The sequence below is a fragment of the Panthera pardus genome, unplaced genomic scaffold (genome assembly GCF_024362965.1).
Source record: "Panthera pardus isolate Hobbes unplaced genomic scaffold, ASM2436296v1 HiC_scaffold_16, whole genome shotgun sequence".
NCBI classification, from domain to species: domain Eukaryota; kingdom Metazoa; phylum Chordata; class Mammalia; order Carnivora; family Felidae; genus Panthera; species Panthera pardus.
In genome coordinates this window covers 11541202-11562667 of record NW_026526721.1, presented here as the reverse complement: position 1 = coordinate 11562667, position 21466 = coordinate 11541202, and the positions used below count along the sequence as shown (strand labels likewise).

General features: G+C 37.3%; 1 protein-coding gene across 3 annotated transcripts in view; it reads right to left on the bottom strand.

Moving 5' to 3' along the window:
- CRYZL1 (crystallin zeta like 1) overlaps positions 1-21466 on the bottom strand; it is a 33551-nt gene that overhangs the window by 11086 nt on the left and 999 nt on the right. For 2 of the 3 annotated variants that reach the window (XM_053903113.1, XM_053903112.1), the window contains exons 2-6: positions 13046-13117; positions 11336-11413; positions 8700-8772; positions 5480-5524; positions 4060-4128 (exon numbers count right to left, since the gene is read on the bottom strand). In XM_053903113.1, the coding sequence (XP_053759088.1) occupies positions 4060-4128; positions 5480-5524; positions 8700-8772; positions 11336-11413; positions 13046-13111 (331 nt within the window). In that variant the 5' untranslated portion in view covers positions 13112-13117. Of the gene's footprint in view, positions 1-4059; positions 4129-5479; positions 5525-8699; positions 8773-11335; positions 11414-13045; positions 13118-20698; positions 20784-21466 lie in introns of all 3 variants that reach the window. The other variant, XM_019420243.2, reaches the window with a different exon arrangement.

The window sequence follows — 21466 nt, the reverse complement described above, 5'->3', positions numbered from 1 at the left end:
CACCCTAACAGCCCACACCCCAACAGCCTTAGCCTGGTCTCTCTGGCCAGAGGCTGCCACCATTCTAACTTCATTTCTTATTCACCTTCCTAGTTTATGACCCAAGTATGCATTCCTAAACAGTGTCATTTAGTTTTGCCTGTTTCTGAACTTTATCTAAATGGAATCATAGCATATGCATTCTTTTCTATCTTGCTTTTCCCCTCAGCATTGTTTTTAAGACATGCCCCTTTGTGTAAACGTGGCTGCAGTGCTTTCATTCTTAGGGTGTTTTATGGCATTCCACTACATGAAAACACGTTCATTTGGTGACCCACTTTCCAGTTTGGGGCATTTGTGTCGTTCTCAGTTGTTGGCAGTTATAAACAATGCTGCTGAGCACGCTGTCATATAAAAGATGGTGTTATGCTGTTGCATGGGTTTTCTCTAGGCTATTACTTGGGAACGGAAATCCCAGGTTACAGGTATACTGCCTTCAACTTTACTGCATACTGGCGAAGTGGCTGTATGAATTTATTTTCCCACAGCTGTGTAAACAGAACTCCTATTACTGTGAACGTCTCTATCAACCCCTTGTATTAGTATACATTCTTACCGATCATGTGGCTGTGTAATGGTTTCTTAATGTGACTTCAACTTGCTTTTCCCTCACTACTGCTAACACTGAGCACCCTTCTGTGTTTCTGGGCCATCTGGAATTCCTTTTGTGAAGTAATTGTTCAAGTGTTTTATCAATTTTTCTGTTATTTTTGTCTTTTCTTATTGATTTATAGGAATTTATTTAATATCTATCTATCTATCTATCTATCTATCTATCTATCTATCTATCTATCATAGAGAGAGCACATGTGTGAAAGGGGTAGAGGGAGAGAAAGAGAAAACCTCAAGCAGGCCTCATGCTCAGTGTGGAGACTGACACAGGGCTTGATCCCATAACCCTGGGATCATGACTTGGGCTGAAATCAAGAGTTGGATGTTTCACCTACCGAGACACCCAGGCGCCCCTAATTTATAGGAATTTAAAAATATATTCTAGATGAATCATTCACTTGTTTATGTGTTATAAATATTATTTTCAACTTTATAACTTCTTTTCAATCTCTTTCATGGTGGCTTTGGAAAACAGAAGTATCAGAATGATCTTTTAAAAACATAAATAACATGCTAACATTGATCTGTTTAAAATTCATCAATGGCTTAACAACACACTTGAAGCAAAATGCAAACTCCTAATATAGTTTAAAGACCTCTATATGATCTGATCATTAAGCTGTTCCTTAATACATTTAATCATTAGGCTCTTATGCTGTACACCAAATGTGATTTTTTAAAAAAAATTTATTTATTTATGGAGAGAGAGTGAGAGAGCGCAGGCGGAGGAGGGGTGCAGGGAGAAAGAGAGAGAATCCCAAGCAGGCTCCATGCTCAGTGTGTAGCTTGACATAAGGCTCGATCCCACAACCCTGGGATCATGACCTGAGCCGAGATCAAGAGTCAGACGCTCAACCGACTGAGCTACCCAGATGCCCCCAAATGTGGGCGCCTAAGGTCAACTTTATTACACTTCCCTAGTCTTTACTAGCTCTTTCAAATGTTTTTCCTCAAAAGTTGAGATGGTACAGTACAGGACAGTGAGCATTGCATTTACCAAATGGTGCCATCTAGTGGGCAAGTGAGTACCTACGCATACACGCTGTGCCATCTAGTGGGCAAGAGAGTACCTACGCATACACGCTGAAAATGTTCAGACAGGCAAGGCATTAAAATAGAGCACCAGATGGTATCACACATGGTACTTTATTCTTTACCAAACTCTTAAAGGTACCTATTCTCCCAATTTTCTTGATTGTAAAATGCGGTTCAGGGTAATTAATTTGTCTGAGGCCATATAGCTAATAAATGTGAATGCCTGACTCTAAAGTACATCTACTCGCACAGTGCATGCTCAAGATACATGAAGTTTATTTTTGTTTCTGGGCAATGTCTCCCATTTTAAGAATTAGGGCTACCTGTATTTTCATTAAGAAATCAAACACGTAGTCGTTTAAAAAATGCTAACAGTAATCAAACTACACTTAGATAGCAAAGGGTGTAACATTCCATGGTTACATGTGGTTTAATGTTGAGGTTCTTGCTTTTGTGTTAGGTGATGATCCACAAGTGTTTATTATGTTATAGACACTGAAAATATAAATAAAAGAGCCATGTAAGGACCATAACAACAGCATATCAAACCCAAGAATTACAATTTCAATTCTATCTTAGGTCTAATAAAATAATGCAGAAAATGTGTACCAAATTTTGAATGAAAAAAATTATTCTTTGACATAAATGTCTTAAGAACTGAAAGCACAAAAGAGCTGGAAGAATTACTCAGCTTCTTAACTTTAATATTCTGTAAAATGATTAATAAGGCATTTTGGGGACGCTGTTTGGAACCTAATTCTTTGGTGTGGTGACAGAACAGACTTATTTGAAGGTGACTGGGTGCTGAACTTTCATTTAAAAAAATCACTAAAGAATTAGTAGAAACTAAAAGAGTTGTGCTACACTGAATATTTCCTCCAGCAAATCTTCAGGGACTGTACTGAAATTATTTCCTCTTTTGTTGGAGCTGCAACAGGGCTTAGAGGGTATCTAGTTTGGTGAATGTGTCCAGTGTCTTGCCCAAAGACAAGCTGTCACAGTAAGTGGCCATTCTGAAAGTTCCTCTTTCAAAGAAACATTTTACTGTATTTTCTTTCTTAAGGAATATCTGGAATTGTATTCTTTATAGATGTTAACGGATTTCTGGACTATAATATTCCTGATTTGTAGGAAAATAAAAGGTCTTTTGTGTGGGTTGCTTGTCTTGGTTTAAGCTTTATAGCTAGGAAACTAATGTTCCAATTTGCTTTGCTCCTTCTGGTCCATTTTATAATTCTCCAGTGTTCAGCAACAGCTAAAAGAATGGGCCTTATTTTGTTCGTTTCTTCAATACTTAACTTTCTATACCAATTTAATTTAGGGAACTTAGTCAAAACTCAAGCCTGGGAATCCAAATGAAAGGTTTTAGTTGATTCCACAGTTACAAGGTTCTCAAAAGGATAGCTGAAATAAGGCCCAACGACATTCTGGGATCAAAAATAGTACAGTTACTTGTAAAAAAGCTAGTGATGGTCCTCAATTTTCAAATTGCATAGCATCAAAATAGCTATGGATCAAAGACTTTCATGGCATGGTATCTGAAAGTGAGCTGTATCATTCAAAGGAAGACACATACTTGGCTCCATTATCTAGGTTTAGTACACATATAAATAAGCATAGGCCCCAGATTTCCAGAAAAATGCCTTTCGAAATTAATTAAAAAAAATTTTTTTTAATGTTTATTTATTTTTGAGAGAAAGAGAGAGAGAGAGCGAGAGCATGAGCAGGGAAAGGGCAGAGAGAGAGGGAGACACAGAATCCAAAGCAGGCTCCAGGCTCCGAGCTGTCAGCACAGAACCCAACACGGGGCTCGAACACACAAACTGTGAGATCATGACCTGAGCTGAAGTCGGGTGCTTAACTGAGCCACCCAGGCACCCCTGAAATTAATTTTTTTAAAGTACATTCTACCCCCATCATGGGGCTTGAACTCACAACCCTAAGATAAAGAGTCACATGCTCTACTGACTGAGCCACCCAGGAGCCCTTAGATTTTTGTATATTTTTAAGTTCAATTGACAACCAAGAATAAGAAGTTAAAAAAACAAAAATTCTTCACCTGAAACTAACATGACATTGTATGCCAACTATACTTCAATAAAAAAAAGATTCTGATCAGGGATATAATTTCAGAGTCAAGAAAGAAACCACTTTTCAAATCTCTGTCCATGGTAGTGTAAGTAAAACTTAAAGGTCTATATATTGTTTGGTCTGAATATGAATTTTACTGATATTAATATAAGCTAGCAGTGTTCATGTGACCAGCCAACAGTTATTTATTACTCAAGGTAGATGCAAATACAACACAATGTTACTAAACACCACGCATCAAAGACGTAAGACTTACATGGGCTGCAAAAGACTGGCACGTACCCAAGTAATGCTCGTGCACTCTAACAACTTCACAAAGCCCGGGGTCTTCAGAATCTAGTGGCAGAATTCCTGGAAATTAACAGGCGAAACTTCAGGGAAACAATCTCAAAATGAATTCGCTACTAATGAGTTGCTGGTATTAGTCTAAATTTTGTTCAATGGAATTTTGAGGAAGATTCCAGTCATTACTAGTGTGGGGAAGGGAGAGACCTCAGAAGTATGGAAGGGAAGTGGATTGTTCATTTTCTGTCATGCATGCTCATCACCTGTACTATCTTTTACTCCCTCTTCTTTCACCTTGGAGTGATGGTAAAGGCAGTGGCCAATGTACAGAGCCAAGTCAGAGTCTTGGGGGCATCTGGTTCCTCATTAAAATTGTCCCTGGTGAATAGCTACCTTCCCACAGTTTGGTTCTTTAAGACACCCTAGTACACTTCCAGTAAAATCTCATTTCCTCTACCCTAGTTTGATTTTATTTTTGGTCTCTTATAAAAAGAATCTTGAGTAACACACTGTCATTGACTTCTTGGACAAATAAAGATATGAAAGACAGAAATAAATAGTCCAAGAAACATAGGAGTCAAAGGCAATACCAGAAAAAGCTGATGAAAACCTCTCTACAAATCTGTTTTCAACAACTTCAAGCAAGCCATAAAGTAAAATATTTTCTCAGTTTAGGTGAATATCTTCCTATGAATCTTTTTCCATAGAGAAAGGGTTAATTTTTGAGACTATTAAAGTCATATTTTATATGTTTGTGTGACTGTTAGGATAGAATAGTATAAATATATATATTTGCAAAATAGTGTTCACTCTGGATTTCTAAAATAGCCAATAAACTAAGTGTTTCCAGTAAAATTTTGGTTTTACAAGAGTAGAGAGGGAGCATCTCCGCGAAATGCAAGCTGGATATGGAGAGCAGGGCCTCCATATGGCCTGGCAGACAGCAGTCTTCAAACAGGTGACCTGTGACTGCATTTCTCAGAGTCTGCAGTCTAGCCACAGGCTGGGGTCCTGTCAAGAAAGGACGGTACCAACCACAGTATCAACTATGGTCATCTTTCCATCTACAATATTGTTCAATAGTCAAATATTAGAAAGTATTAACGTGAATGGAACTAGAGGGTAAGGAATCTACTCCTGAAATCATTATTGCACTACATGCTAACTAACTTGGATGTACATTAAAAAATTAAATTAAATTAAAAAAAAAAGAAAGTTTTAAATATTCTGTTATTGAGAGTGAATTCCCAATTTTCTTCATTGATGGATATCTGCAAGCAAATTCCAAAAAGTCAGGATATATGTATTCTTCCATACAAAGCAGGGGACACAATAAACATTAATAACTGTCTCAGAAAAAGAAGAGATGACAGTAAAATAGATTGGACTTGAAATAGGGCTATAAATTGTAACTTACCAACGACTTCATCATCTGGTTGAAAGAATGATACCTTGTTTCCAACTAAAGAGGGGAGAAAATTAACAATTCGTATTGTGAGGTTATTAAATACTACTCAATTACTTAGCTATTGAAACAAATCCATGGGTTTATATTAAAAAAAAGTCACTGACTCCGAGGAAAGGCCAAGAACTTCTAGGGCACTTTGATGGTCTATAAATACTGTAGAACAGAGTACTTCAAATCTGGATTCTCCACATAATTCTCCATAAAATCTGGGTCATGTGGCTGTTGACACCACAGAGAAGGATGTCTCTCTCTTTAGCTAAGGATGAAGGAAAATAATTGACTCCACAACTCTTATGAGGATTATACTGCTTTCCACCCCTCCTGTGGCTGGCCCAATCTTCTATCATTATTTTAGTTGCAGAACCTCAGACATACAATGGCAGATTCTGGTAAGAGTCATGCATAAAATTACTTTGATTTGGGATTACAATAGAAATAAATTCACACTGGTGCCAAGAGATTTCTTGGAACTACACAGAAATGATAGTTACATTTTCTCTGCACATGTAGAGAAAAAGCCTCTACAGTTAATTCTTCTGTTTTTTTTTTTTTTTAAAGGACAACAACCTTGGCCTCCTCTTTTATTATTATTTTTTTAATTTATTAATTTGAGAGGGGCGGGGAGACAGAGCACATGTGTGAGCTCACGAATGGAGGAGGGGCAGAGAAGGAGGGAGAGAGAGGAATCCCAAGCAGGCTCTGCACTGTCAGCACACAGCTCAATGTGGGGCTCGAACCCACAAACTGTGAGATCATGACCTGAGCTGAAACCAAGAGTTGAACACTTAACTGAATGAGCCACCCAGGCGCCTCTCAGTCAATTCTTTAGAATATTTTTGTTCAAATAGTTACAAGAAGAAAGGAGAGGAAACCCCAAACATCATTGAATGCCTACTTGTAGTAGGCATTCAGCCCACGAGGTAGGCATTATTAGTCCTCGTTACCAGACACCGAAACTGAGATAGTTCAAGGAAGGAAGATGGAAGCTGGAAATCTGGAAGTGGCCTCTGTGGCTGGACAGCAGCAAGACAGTTCCAGAAATCATCTGTTGGTGCTCCACGAGATACCCTAAGTTTGATATTCCTACTTTTAAGTCCTCTTTTCACAGTTTGCTCTTTCTTTGGATCCCTCCTGCACCAACATCCCTTAGTATTTGCGGCTTCTGATGCACTGTACTTTCCTTTCCCTTCCCTTTCCTTTCCCTTTCCCTTCTGCTGCTGTGCAGTCTTCCTGGGATCACTCTCATCTTTTTCAATTGGCTTCCGTCACACTCCTTACCATCTTCCTCTAAATCAGATCCTATTCTCTTCTCAATTAGTGGCACCAATTCATACCTTAACCAGAATCGGGTAAATCACTCCTGGCTCTTAAACCTGTTTTTATTTCCCTGTTGCAGTTAATTATTCAGTCCTGCTGACTTTATTTCCTCAGTATTTCGTGGACACATACCTCTGCCACCACTGTCTAGTCTAGTTTATGGACTTTGTCATCTGTTGCCTGTTAGTCTATGCCTCAACCAGTCCTCTTGCCTACAGCCTCAAAAGTACCCTTCATATGGCCACAACAATAATCTCCCTAAAACCCAATCTGACATATGAAGCTCATTATGGCTCTAGCCCTTGTCTACCTTCCTGCTTCATATTTTGGGGGGAAGGAATCAGTGTTCATATCATTAAAATATTTTGTTATCTTTAATTCTGCTGTTTTTAAAGGAGAATTTTAACACAATGTTTCTCTGTTGCCAAGTATGTTGCCTCCGACTCCTGCCCAGAACTTTGCTTTTGCTCTAGCAATACCAAACTCTACAGAGTCTTACAATGCATCACATGACTACTTGCTTCTGTCTTCGTTCATGATATCCTCTGTGTTGAGAATGATTCTCCTCCTTGCTGTCTGGTTAACTTACCCAAGAAGCCTTCCCTGTTTCTTCTGGCAGGGTTGGGTATCTCTCTTCTGAGCTTTCATAATAATCTGCTCATATGTATGTATCTGTCTTTCCCCTAGATAGTAAATTCTTTGACAGCAGGGGACTTTGTCTTATTTAATATCCCAAGCGCTTAGCAAATGCTTACTAAATGTCAGATGAATAAATGAATGAATTAAATGACTCATCATGTTCTAGCTGTTAAAATTTTTACTTTTACTTTCCTACATTCTGAGCAGAAGAAAGAAGAAATTGTATTTTAGCTATATCTGAAGAAAACATTGAGGAAGAGTCAAATATATTATAGATTAAAATCACAGGTAAAACTCAAATAGTCGAACCCACATTATATACTCATTCATTCATTCATTCACATATGCAGAAAGAGCAAACATATTGACTGATCATGAACTACCAATTAGCAATGAATATGAAACATAGATCTATTTAGAAACAAATTATCTCAGGGCATCTGGGTGGCTCAGTTGGTTAAGTATCTAACTCTTGATTCAGCTCAGGTCATGATCTCACGGCTTGTGGGATCAAGTCCTGCGTCAGGCTCTGTGCTGACTGTGTGGAGCCAGCTTGGGATTCTCTCTCTCCCTCTCGCTCTGCTTCTCTCCTGCCTGCACGTGTATACATGTGCATGTGTACTCTCCCTTTCTCTCAAAATAAATAAACATTAAAAACAACGATCTCAAATACTTAGGCTTACTGTCTTGCATGTTAAGACCACTACTTACTCATTATTTATTAAATAAAACTTAGAAACAATTTTTTTTTAAATTTAAGGCGACCATAAAATCTTACTGGTTATTTCTCCCAAGAACCCATTTTTGCATGAGCAAACTGCTTAACTTTTAAATGCTCAATTTTAGGCAAACATAACAAATTGAATGTGAATACAGTTTCTATTATAAATTTGGCCCAAAGCCCACTTACACAGGCAAATTATGGTTTGTAAATATCATAAAAAGAACAATGTTGATCATTCTATTCCATATGATTACTCATGGATTTAAACACATAATCCCTAAATATTTACTAAACTCTAATAAGCTCTTCAATTATAAAACACCAATTAAGTTCCATTTTTCTTTTTAACTAAAAAAGGGAAACATTTCTGTATAATTAAATTTCACATTTGAGGAAGTATATGTAATTTTCTGTACTGGTAAACCAATTAGCTACCATTTAATTCTTTCATTTTAGAAAATAAATAGATATTTATATCTGTAAACTTACCATCTAACACAATTCCAGCAATTTCTCTCCCAACAGGAAAGAACTCTTTCTCCATCTTCATTTCTGCTAGAAGCTAAATCATGACAAAGACTGTTTACTGTTAAGAATAAATCCTGGCCTTTTCTCATATATGAGGAACGCAAGAGCGAAAATCAAACCACAGAAAAAACAAATAGGATTTAATTTTTGGAGTTAAGACAAAACAAGTAACTTCACAGAATAAGTTTCTCTCTACAGTAGGAAAACAAAGAGTTTGCTGAGAAATTAGTTGATATGGAGAATTTAGGTATGTGTGTTATTCAAATCACCATTAACACTCTTTGTTTAGCATTTTTATGTTGCCAACAAAAATTATGGCCCAAACTCTTCTTGGTTGACTAAATACTTTTCATCAGTCACTTCATTCTGGTGGGGCGAAGGGAATTTGGAGAGGGCCTTTTTGAATAGAGGGGATGTAGGCAATGAGAACAGAAGGTTCTCTGTTCCCACGTCCTTAGAAATCATATGAGCTTCTCACAAGTCCTAGGTAAGGGGCAGATGGGAAAAGTGATGGATATACAGAAGGGCAACTGCCATATAATTTCAGATTTGAGTTTCTTTTTTTAAAGGATAAATTCTTTTTTATTTTATTTATTTATTTATTTTAATATTTATTTATTTTTGAGAGAGACAGAGACAGAATGTGAGTGGGTTAGGGGCAGAGAGAGAGGGAGACACAGAATCCAAAGCAGGTTCCAGGCTCCGAGCTGTCAGCACAGAGCCCGACACGGGGCTTGAACTCACGGGCTGTGAGATCATGACCTGAGCCGAAGTCAGATGCTCAACTGACTGAGCCACCCAGGTGCCCCAAGGATAAATTCTTTTTCAAGAGGTTAGTATTTTGTTAGATTCTGAACAAATTAAGTACTTGACTTTTAAAGTGGCAGAGTGTACATAAACCTGTAGTTTAAGTTCCTGGCACTTATAATGTTATAATAATATGAGAGATGCTAGACAGATTTAAAGAGATCATAGGATTTTAGGAACAGCAAGAAAAATAAATTGATATAATTCTCTTGCATATTTCTTTGTTTTTATTTTTTTAAAGTAGGCTTCATGCTTTGCGTGGAGCCCATTGCGGCACTTGAACTCATGACCCTGAGATAAAGACCTGAGCTGAGATCAAGAATTGACCGAGCCACCTAGGCACCCTTCATTTAAAAATTTTTTGGATTTCTGGTATATACCTAATTGCCAGAAAAGTCTTTTGTTCAGTGTGCAACTTTATGCTTTTCCTAAGATTTTCCTATGACATTCTCCTGGAAATACTGGATGTTCTATAGTATTTCTTTTGTGTGGACATTTTATTTCATGTGGCCATGTTACATCTTCATTATGGACGTAACAACTACCTCCTGTGTCCTTTACTCGCCACAAGTATTTTCTTGCATTACCACAGGTTCCATAACCATTCCGTAAAGGTTAATAGTTGGACAATATTTCATTAAACTGATTTTACTCTAATGGACCATTTCTTTCTGCTAGATAATTTTCCTAGACTGGGATTTCAATGAATTTTTCATAGTTTTAAAAAGAACACCTTGGGGGGTACCTGGGTGGCTCAGTTAGTTAAGAGTCCAACTCTTGATCTTGGCTCAGGTCATGATCTCACAGTTTGAGGGTTTGAGCCCTGTGTCAGGCTGTGCTGACAGTACAGAGCCTGCTTGGGACTCTCTCTCTCTGCTCCTTCCCTACCTGCACTCTCTCTTGCTCTCAAAATAAATATATAAACTTAAAAAAAAATAAAAAGCACACCTTGGAAGGAGTACCAGCACTTCTGGTGAAAGGATTTCAAGGCATCTTACTAATTCACTTCTCAAGTCATGCTCATGTTGCCCAATGGAAACCTACGACTTTGCTCTGTAATTTTCCTAAATGTGACTTAATCGCAGAAAACTTTTAGATTTCTAGAGATTATGATGGCATTATAATCCAGTTAGTTAAGGGTCCAATAAAACTACAGTATTAATCTTTACAAAACTGAGTAAATGGACCTGCTTTATCATGGCACATTTAACCACGCTTTATTTACTATTTGAAGACTTTTCAAGTACTTCGTGTCAATAATGGAAGACTACTGTGGGGTTTTATGAGGGTGGGATATGTATGTATGAGCAAGAGGGAAAGACAAAGAAAAATGACAAGAAGAATGTGAACTCTATCTAAAGACATTAACTAGAAATATCTACAGAATAGTTAATAAATCACCGATGAGATTCCTAGTTTTATTTTTAGTATATTTATAAAAATAATTTCTTCCTTGATTAATAGGCTATAGTAATTATAAATTCTCAGCCTTCACAATGTAGTTTATAAAATATTTCATATAATAATATAAAATGTAGGATAATAATATAGTTATTAGATAATAATATAGAATAATATAGTTAGATACTAATATAATAATAATATAATACAATAATAATATAGTTAGATAATATAAAAACACACAAATTCACATTATATATCTGCCCTGTTTTAGTGTTCTAAGGATGTTAATTTCTTGGCACTCAGAAGTCAGTTATCATGATTTATTTGTACACTAAATATACCAGGACACTCTCATTTGACTTTTGGTCAAAATAAAAGCATCGTACCTTTGTATTTATCTGGCTCAGAGCACAAGCTTTAACCTGAAGTTTCACATAGTTATCCTCTGTAACAGGAAGATTTTCCTAGAACCAAATGATAATATTCTTTTGAGAACATGCCTTTATGTTGTGAAAACTGCCATACATAATTGAACAAAACTAAACACACCCCACTCCAAACCTTATAGCTAATTTAATTGAAAAAGCCATAAGCAATTATCGAATAATATAGAATGCAAAAAGTAGAAAGGGAATTTGGGGATAAAATGTTTAAAAAGCTGTAGGGTAGTTATTTTGAAAATGAATGGATACCAACATGGGTATATGTGTAGGCAGTAAATTTTTAGGGTAACAAAGTAGAGCAAATACCATACTTTTTTTGAATCTAAATAATCTCAAAGCATCAAATCTTTGCACGTACAGGGATATCCTTATACACATGACATATAGCCTTCACTGATTTTGGAATTTTCTTAATGCTATAAATGAAGTTGTTTAGTGTCACTTGTGTATCTTATTTAACTTACCTTGTTTATATCTGTCTTGGACATTTCAGCATGCCACATGGGATTTTGGGGTCAAAGCACAAACTTAAAGGCATTTAATTACCCCCCTATTCCACAGCTAGATATACCTTTAACGGCAAAGAATCGTTCACACTCAGGCACTCAATATCATCCACCTATTATATTATTTATTAAATATATTATCACTTCTGCCAAATAACCATATCCTGGCACCAATAATTAAAATACTTCCCTCAACTCCTGATATTCCCCCAAATTAGATCAAAAGCTGGGTAGGAATATCTACTTGTGTAGCCCCTCCTATAACCTATCAAAGAGATCAGTGTTTTATCTGACATGGACATGATACTCTGGGAGTGTCTCTTTGTAAGTTTCAGATTTGATAGTATTTGGTGATATTATGAAGATATTCAATAATATCAATGAATATGTGGATTTTACTAATGACTATATGAACCTGTACATGATTCTTTCCAAGAGCCAATCAAACCTCTGAGAGCTTCATCCTGATTTAATGGCAGAAACCCAGCTGTTTGAGATTTAGACTCCTGACTTAACTTTAATTTTGGAGTTAATGAAAGATAACAGAAAAACTGGATTGTGTTCATGATCTAGAAATTCTTATTACTACCATGAAATAAATATAGCACTTAGTTTTGGGCCCTAAGTTGACAGTGGAATGATTCTGGCTTGCCACAAACCTTTCAATCACCAACACATGAAAATTCTACTACCTGTTCTTGGGCAAAAATGAGAGACAATTTAAAGTTTAGCGAATTAAATTTGCAAACCCCAGAAATTAGTGTGGAAAACAATGCTTTCCCCCCCCCCCTTTCATTTTACAACATGAGAGAAATATTTTCTGAAATATGGCTACAATCTGAATACTCACTTTACTGTGGGATTCTGAATATGCTGGGTTAATTCTGCAACATATAAGACTATCAAGATTACTCTGTTTTCCTAATTATATGTTATACCACCACCCTGAGGAACTAAAAACTCCTTTGCAACTCTTTAAAAAAATATATTTATACCATAATATGGACCATCATTTTCACCTAAGATTAAAGCACTTTGTAAATTTCATTAAAGTAATTTTATCTCACTTAGTTCCACTTAAAATAATAACAGGTCATTTAAAACTGATTCTATTACATATAGGGAATAATCAAACCATTTTTCTTACCCTTTCTTGAAATACAAATGTTATTTCTTCATTTGTAGAACTCTTTTGAAAATATAAGCCTTTCATAGTCCCCTAAAAAAAAAAAAAAACAACCATATATATTTATACATAAATATGAAATGAAGTATCTCCCAGACCAAATGAAAGCAAAAATTGAAAAATAATGCTGGCTGGAGTGCCAGGGTGGCTCAGTTGGTTAAAGCATCCAACTCTTGATGTCAGCTCAGGTCACAATCTCATGGTTTGTGAGATCAAGCTCTGTGTTGGGCTCTGTGCTGATAGTGCAGCCTGCTGGGGATTCTCTCTCTGCCTCTTTCTTTCTCTCTCCCTCTCAAAATAAATAAATAAACAAACAAACAAACATTAAAAAAAAAAGAAAAATAATGCTGGCAAAGGATAAATGTAGTTTTCAAACAAACAATTTAGATAATAATTCCTGAAAGTGATTAAATAAGAGAATATGTAACAATCTCTGGGTACATGTCTTACTAAGAATGTAGTTCAACCTTTCACACAAAGGTGAGGTGCTTGATTTTACTTTGCTATTCAGTAAAAATTATTAGACGCAGTTAAAAAAATTTTTTACAAGGGCCACAGAGCTCAATTTTAATTACCAAAGGTGGTATTTAAAGGGCTGTCAAAGTCTTAAAACCGTATCCCTGATTCTTCTGTATCAGTTTATAAACCACTTAATGGAAGTTTTAAACCTATATTTTGTGAACTTATGGAAGCATCTCTAAGGATTCCACAACTGTTTAATTTTCATAACATAGTTGACTCTCAAATGAGTTAACTGCACAGGTCCACTTACATGTGTTTTTTTTTTTTTTACAATATAGTCCTGTAAATGTTTTTTCTCTTCTTTATGACTTTAATAACATTTTCTTTTCTGTAGCTTACTTTATTATAAGAATACAGAATATAATATATATATATAACATACAAAATATGAGTTGATTGTTATCAGTAAGGCTTTCAGTCAACAGTAGGCTATTAGTAGTTAAGTTTTTGGGAGTCAAAACTTACACGTGGATTTTCAGCTATTTGGAGGGTTGGCTCCCCTAACCCCAGTCTTGTTCAGGGGCCAATTGTACTTGTATGGCAAGACTATTTCTTTATTTTATTTTATTTTACTTTAGAGAGAGAGAGTGCTTATGAGCGAGGGAGAGGGACCGAGGGAAGGAGAGAGAGAATCCTAAGCAGGCTCCATGCTCAGGGTGGAGTCTGACACAGGGCTCAATCCGGTGACCCTGGGATTATGATCGGAGCCAAAATCAAGAGTCAGATGCACAACTGACTGAGCCATGCAAGTGCCCCAAGACTATTTCTTAATGTAAATTTTATAGAAGTATAAAATATACACAGCAAAGTTCACAGATCCTAAATGAAGAGCTTACTGAATTTTACAAAGTGAATATGGCCATGTCACAGCAAGAAAACATAACATTACTAGAACTCCAGAAGCTCCCTTGTTCCCCTTCTAGTCACCACCTTCCCCTAAGGATACTCAACATCCCAAGTTTCAATAGCACAGATTACTTTTGTCTGTTTTTGACTCTCTAGAAGTGAAATCATACTCCTTCATGTCTGGTTTTTCTCTCGATATTATGTTTGTGAGCATCATCCATGTTGTTTCCTATAGTTGTAGTTCATTCATCATCCTTGTTATACTATATTCTATTGTATGAATAAATTACTATTTCTCCATTCCACTCCAGACAGACATTTGATTGTTTCCAGTTTGGGCCTTTAACAAACTATCCTGTTAAGAACATTCTTGAATATACTTTCTGGTGAAAGTACTATTATTGCATTTAATTTATGGATGAGAAAAAGGAGTCTTCCAGAAGTGAAGGTACATACCTAGGGTGTCATAGCACCAGCTGGGCCAGGGCTGGGCCAGACCAGGTACTACCCACTCCAAAGTCATTTCTCTTGACCATTACAGTTAATGGTTTTTCTATTGAGCTGCTAACCTTAGATATGTCACTTAAAACTAGAGTCCTATATCCTTTAGTTCAGGACTGACTGATAATTATTAAGTACTTGTTAGAACTGGCTGTATAATTTGCAGGGCTCATTGCAAAATGAAAGAGCAGGGAACCTTCTCTAGAAATTATTAAAATTTCAAGACAGTGATAGCAGAGAATTGAACCAAGCACAGGTTCCTTCTGACAGCAAAGTCCAGTGTAACTGCATAGGTCCCAAACCATGAAGCCAACCCTGTATGTTGAGTCTTAGTGGATCTAATGGATCCATAGAAAGGGTCTTTACTGAGTAGTTTGGCAATGGTTGCTGCTTTTTAGAATGTGATAATCAAATGCTGGAGCTAATAGACATGAACACACATTCAAGACATAGAAACTGTGTATGTAGCGGGGCACCTGGGTAGCTCAGTTGGTTAAGTGACAAGTCCTCCTTTCGGCTCAGGTCATGATTTTACGGTTCCTGGGATTCAGCCCTGAGTGAGGCTCTCTGCTGACAACACGGAGCCTGCTTAGAGACTTCTGTCTCCCTCCCAGACTCGCATGCTCTCTTGCCGCTGCTCGCTCGCTCTCTCTCTCTCTCTCTCACAAAATAAACTTCAAAAAAAAAAAAAAAAAGAAACTATATATGTAGCATGCATCAATAAAGTATAGAAAAAATAGGCTGAGCGAGGTCTGATGTTAATTCAGTTCTAACCCTTTGGTTGCAGGTGTGTGTATGTACGATGTTAAAGAAACCTTTTCTGCCTAGCTTTCAAGGCTGCCTAAAATGCATACTCACTGTCCCTAATCTACTTTACTCCCCCATTTCTCTAACACACACTCTCTTTCTGAGCTAGTCAGTGACTCCACGCCATCTGGTCACCCTTGTCTCAGGGCTTCCAGGCATTGCTTGTTCTCGGAGACTGTGCTGAACTTACTCTACAGATTCTGCGAACTGAATGAAACTCAAGTCCTACTCCTTCTCTGAAATCACTCCCAGTAACATTTAATCTACCCCATCTGTTCTATGCTTCCAGATTTTGTTACGTACTGACAAACAAAACCTTGCTTTATTTGCTTACTAACTAGTAGGTTTTCCCAGCGATAGCTTGGGAGAATCAATATCTATTATTATTAAAGAAAGAAAGAAATCACTGCTTCTACTCAGTTGGGAGCTACTAGTATTTCCCTTTTGAGGAGCGGAACAATTATGTAACAACACTTTGATTTCAAAGCATCTCCTGTTGTAATTTTGGAAGCCACTGTTTCTCCTGCCCATGGTAACTTTTTTCTTTTTAAGTTTATTTACTGATTTTAGTAACCTCTACACCTAAAGTGGGGCTTGAACTCATAACCTGGAGATCAAGAGTCGCATGGTCCTCCAGCTGAGCCAGCCAGCGCCCCTGCCCACTGCATCTTAAAACAGGACATGTTTCCCAGATCAAGTCACATGGACCTCACACTGCATGCACCCCAATTTCAAAGACCCTGGGAGATAACTACTTGCTTGTATTCCTAGTTTCCCCTAAAGCAATGCCAATATTTTTAATCAGATCATCCTAATTGGTTCTTCCAGACTTAGTTGGTCCAATAAAAAACCACGTGGGAACAAAAAGACCCTCAAAGTTACATAGTGAAGGAAAAAAAGTGTTTTTAGAAAACTGGTCAGAAGAAAATTGAGGAAATGCTATTTATTTGTTTTGCAGACCACAAGAAGGAATACTGAGTTCTTAAACTAAGAAAATGGTATAATGGGTGGTATAGTTTCTTAGGCACTGGTCTAGACTAAATGCAACACTTAGTCCACTATTAAATGTTTACTGAATGTAAAGATATGTGCACACAGAAAATAAAATCGATATTTTATAAAATAAAAATATAAAATAAAGAATATAATACTTATCATGCCATTTCCAAGAATGGGTGTCATATAACTTCAAAATATGTTCTACAGTAAACTTTGTGAAAAAGTGCTACAGAAAACTCTTAAATGAAAGTAAATCTGTTTAAAAACATAGGCTGATATGCCCTATAAGCATAAAGATTTTATATTTTTCCAGGTACGTCAGATTTTATTTTATTTTTATAAGCTTATTTATTTTGAAAGAGCGCGAGTGGGGGGAAGGGCAGAGAGAGAGAGAGAGAGAGAGAGAGAGAGAATCCGAAGCAGGCTCTGCACTGTCAGCATACAGCTCTCAGCAGGGCTCAAACCCATGAGCTGTGAGATCATGACTCAAGCGGAAACCAGGACGTTTAACCAATTGGACCTAGGTGCCCCAAGGTATGTCAAATTTTAAACATATTTGGCATAAGTCCACAAACTGAGAATTATGTTTTTAATACTTTAAATTTTTATAATGGTTGCGCAATAAACCTATTAAAAAATCTGGAGAAACAAAAATTAAGTCAGAGATCAAGATTAAGTCTTGATCTCAAGACTGTGAGTTTGAGTCCCATGCTGGGTGTAGAGATTACTTAAAAATAAAATCTTGAAAAAAAGATACCTATTTTAAATAATTTTTGGTGCAAAGAAGAAACACTTGAATATAACACTTCAAAAAAAGCAATTAAGAAATACTGATCTTGGGGCGCCTGGGTGGTGCAGTTGGTTAAGCGTCCGACCTCAGCTCAGGTCGTGATCTCACAGTTTCTGAGTTCAAGCTCAGAGCCTGGAGCCTGCTTCAGATTTTGTCTCCCTCCAGACCCCCCCCCCCCCCCACTCACTCATGTGCTCTCTCTCTCTGTCATAAATAAATAAACATTAAAACAAATTAAAAGAAAAATACTGATCTTTAAAGGGATTTCTAAAAAATCAACGGGAAGAAATTTCAAATGATTTCATCTTAGTTATAACAGCAACATGAACTCCATTTGCTCTTCTGCAACACTAAACCCTCAAGGAGCTCATCTTTAATAATTGTAAATAACTGTAAATAAAACCTCTACACTTTCAAACCCAGTGTTCTGAGAGTTTCAGATCTTCTTCAAATTCAACAGGCATAAAACCGAAGTCAGCTTTCCCCAAAACAAGATTTTGTGGTACCAATCTTAAGTCATCAAGGATATTTTGGACTCTATCATAATTCCTTCCTCTGTATTAAGTTATTGACCATAAGGTTTCCTTTTCCTTTATGACGTCCCGGCTCACCCGTTTACTTTTGGTTTTGTTGGGTGTTACCACAAGGGATGTGCTAACATCTCAATGCCTTGGGCCACTGCCTAGTGGCTTCACTTCTTCCCTCATCCAATCCATCTGTTACTCTATGGAAAATGTAATTCCTGAAAGTCCGAACTCATATGTGCTCAAATTTCTACTAGTCTCTAACACCAACTTTGCAACATTGCGGCCACTTGGGGTCAGGATTCAGTTATAATATTTCTAACCCACCTGCTTTTTAAGAATATCAAGGATATACTGACTGTCAAGCAGCTAAACTACAGAAAAAACGTGAAGTCTACTCTAAAATATGGCCCCATATATTCATCATCATGCCAGGACTGGTACACAGCATTATCATACTAGCTGGCTCGATTGTAATGGGTAACTCTTTAGTTATATTGAAGAGGTGACTTAATATTAAGTTTTAACAGGGGCGCCTGGGTGGCTCAGTCGGTTAAGTGTCCAACTTCAGCTCAGGTCTTGATCTCACAGTTTTTGAGTTCGAGCCGTGCATTGGGTTGTCTGCTGTCAGCACAGAGCCTGCTTCAGATCCCCTGCCCCTCTCGCTCTCTGCCCCTCCCTCGCTCACGCTTTCTCTTTCTCTCTCAAAAATAAACATTAAAAAAAAAAGTGACTCCAGAAAAATGCCTTCTTTAAAAAAAAAATAAGTTTTAACAATGTTCTTACTCTTCTGTGGGAATTTGCATATATATCCACATATCAGATAAAGAAATATGTCAGACCACATGCCCAAATATTTGGTTAATAAATATGGTTAGCATCACCAGGGGCGCCTGAATGGTTCAGTCGGTTAAACACCCAACTTTGGGTCAGGTCATGATCTCACAGTTCTTGGGTTCAAGCTCTGCATCAGGCTCGTGCTGACAGCTCGGAGCCTGGAACCATGCTTTGGATTCTGTGTCCTCTGTGTTCTCTCTCTGCCCTCACCCACTTATACTCTGTCTCTGTCTCTCTCTCAAACATTAAAAAATTAAAAAATATATATGGTCAGCATAATCAAAGTAACTAGTTGGAGGTTTTGTTCAAATGTCATCACTTTTCAGGTTGTGCAGAATGTGGTAGTCCTAACTAGATAAAACCAGCTCTGGTTTTTAAAGAAGGAGGTAAACGGGTGGTTGTAATAATTAGAGGACTTCTCTGCATTTGGACAACAGGCTCTGGGAATCTGTATAACCTAAGGACACTGCAGAAACAATTAGCACACCGGTGTTTTGCTGCACACAACTGCACTAGCTGCATACAACTGACCAGAGGGGAACACAAGGGGCTGTCATAGGACTCCCACCTGGCTAAACCCTGAAAAGTTTTTCAAGTTAATAACATGTGTTATAAGAACTTTCTACTTTCACATTTTAGATATCTAATTTAAAACAGGAAAACTCATGAAGTTGCATGGTTCCTATCACTGGAAGGATTTATACAGAGGCTGGATACACATTTACAGTGGCTTCACAAACAAGATTCAAGCATCAGTTGAAGAGAATGGGGGATATGATGACCATATTAAAGCGACAGCCTCTTCTGATTGTGGCAATGGTGTGATGTGATGAAAGACCTTTTCCCCTTTATGCTAGCTCAATCATGTGACACTGGGACAATGCAGGTGGTGGGTACTGAGGGAGATAAGCGATTGATGGATGGATCCTTTCTAAACCTCTACCACACTCTCCCTTCTCCAATTGATTGAAACAATCTTCCTTTTAACTAACATTATCGCTGTTTGTAAATGCTTCTTTAATTTTCCAATCCACCATAGGATCTTTAAGAAACCATTTCTTGCTTCAGAAGCAAAATAACTGTAATTTTGACTAAATATGTACTAATAAATCCAACATAAAGAGAAAATAATTCACAAGATGTATATTTCTTACAACATATAAAAATAGAAATAAATATTTAGCAAAAGATCATATTTTAGTATGTGTCATTTTGCTTTTCTAATCATAAATCTCCTTAGTTCAGCGTAGTACTGTTTGGTGGGCCTAGAAAAATCATAATGTTGTCTTTGAAATATTCAATGTGAAGGTCACAGGAGCAAGAATACATTCATTTTTAAGAATAAAAACAACAAAAAGACTTAACCACAAACAAAACCAACAAACACGGTGATTCCACAGTGAAACATTCTAAGAATTTTTAAGCTTTCCCACCCCCTTTCTTCAGAGAGGCACACAAATGAATCAAGAGCCATTACTGCCCGGATATACTATTGGGGGAAGTTATATCTTTTATTACTCTTTATAATATAGGAGATGGCCCAGTCGGTAGAGCATGCAACTCTTGATCTTGGGGTCCTAAGTTCAAGCCCCATGTTGAGCTAGAGCTTACTTAAAAAAAAATGGAGAGTCGTAAAACTACCAAAATATTTCACTGCAACTGACGGACAAATTGAACTTGTATGAGGGAACCCTCTCTGTTTGAAATCTGAACACTTCATCTGCCATAAACTGGAAAATAAAAATTATATACTGCAAGGGCCGACAGGATTTATAAGTCAAAACTGACCTGAATTTGAATCCTGGTTCTCCTACTTACTAGCTGTATGACTTCAGGCTAATGTTTTAACCTTCTGGGCCTTCGATTCCGTTATCTACAAAATAGAGATAATAGTAATTACCTCCAAGGGTTGCTGTAAGGATTAAATACACACAAAGAACTCAATACAACACCTGGCACAAAATAACCCTGCAAAAAGTGTTGGCTATTTTTACTATTTCTGCATATTGGGCAGAGAAGCTCTAAAGTTGTTCTGAGGCCCATCTCACAGAGCAGCAGAGGGTTTGAGCACATGCAACCCTTTGATCTTTAACAGATTTAAAAAAAAATTCTTTTTTTAATGTTTACTTTTGAGAGAGAGAGAGAGAGAGAAAGAGAGAGAGAGAGAGAGAGAGAGAGAGAGCATGAGCAGAAGAGGGACAGAGAGAAAGAGAGGGAGACACAGACTCCGAAGCAGGCTCCAGGCTCTGAGCTGTCAGCACAGAGCCGGACCCAGGGCTGGGACCCAGGGCTTGAACTCATGAACCATGAGATCATGGCCCATGGCCTGAGCCGAAGTTGGACGCTTAACCGACTGAGCCATCTAGGAGCCCCATAACACTTCCTAATTTCTGCAGTGGGCAACCATACACCATCTAGACTTGCGCTCTCCAGTAACAGCAGTCACTAGTCACAGGTGGCTAAGGAAAATCTGAACTATGTCTAGTCAGAACTAAGATGCCTTGTCAGTGTAAAATACACATTGGATTTCAAAGACCATATAAAAAAAAAAAAAAA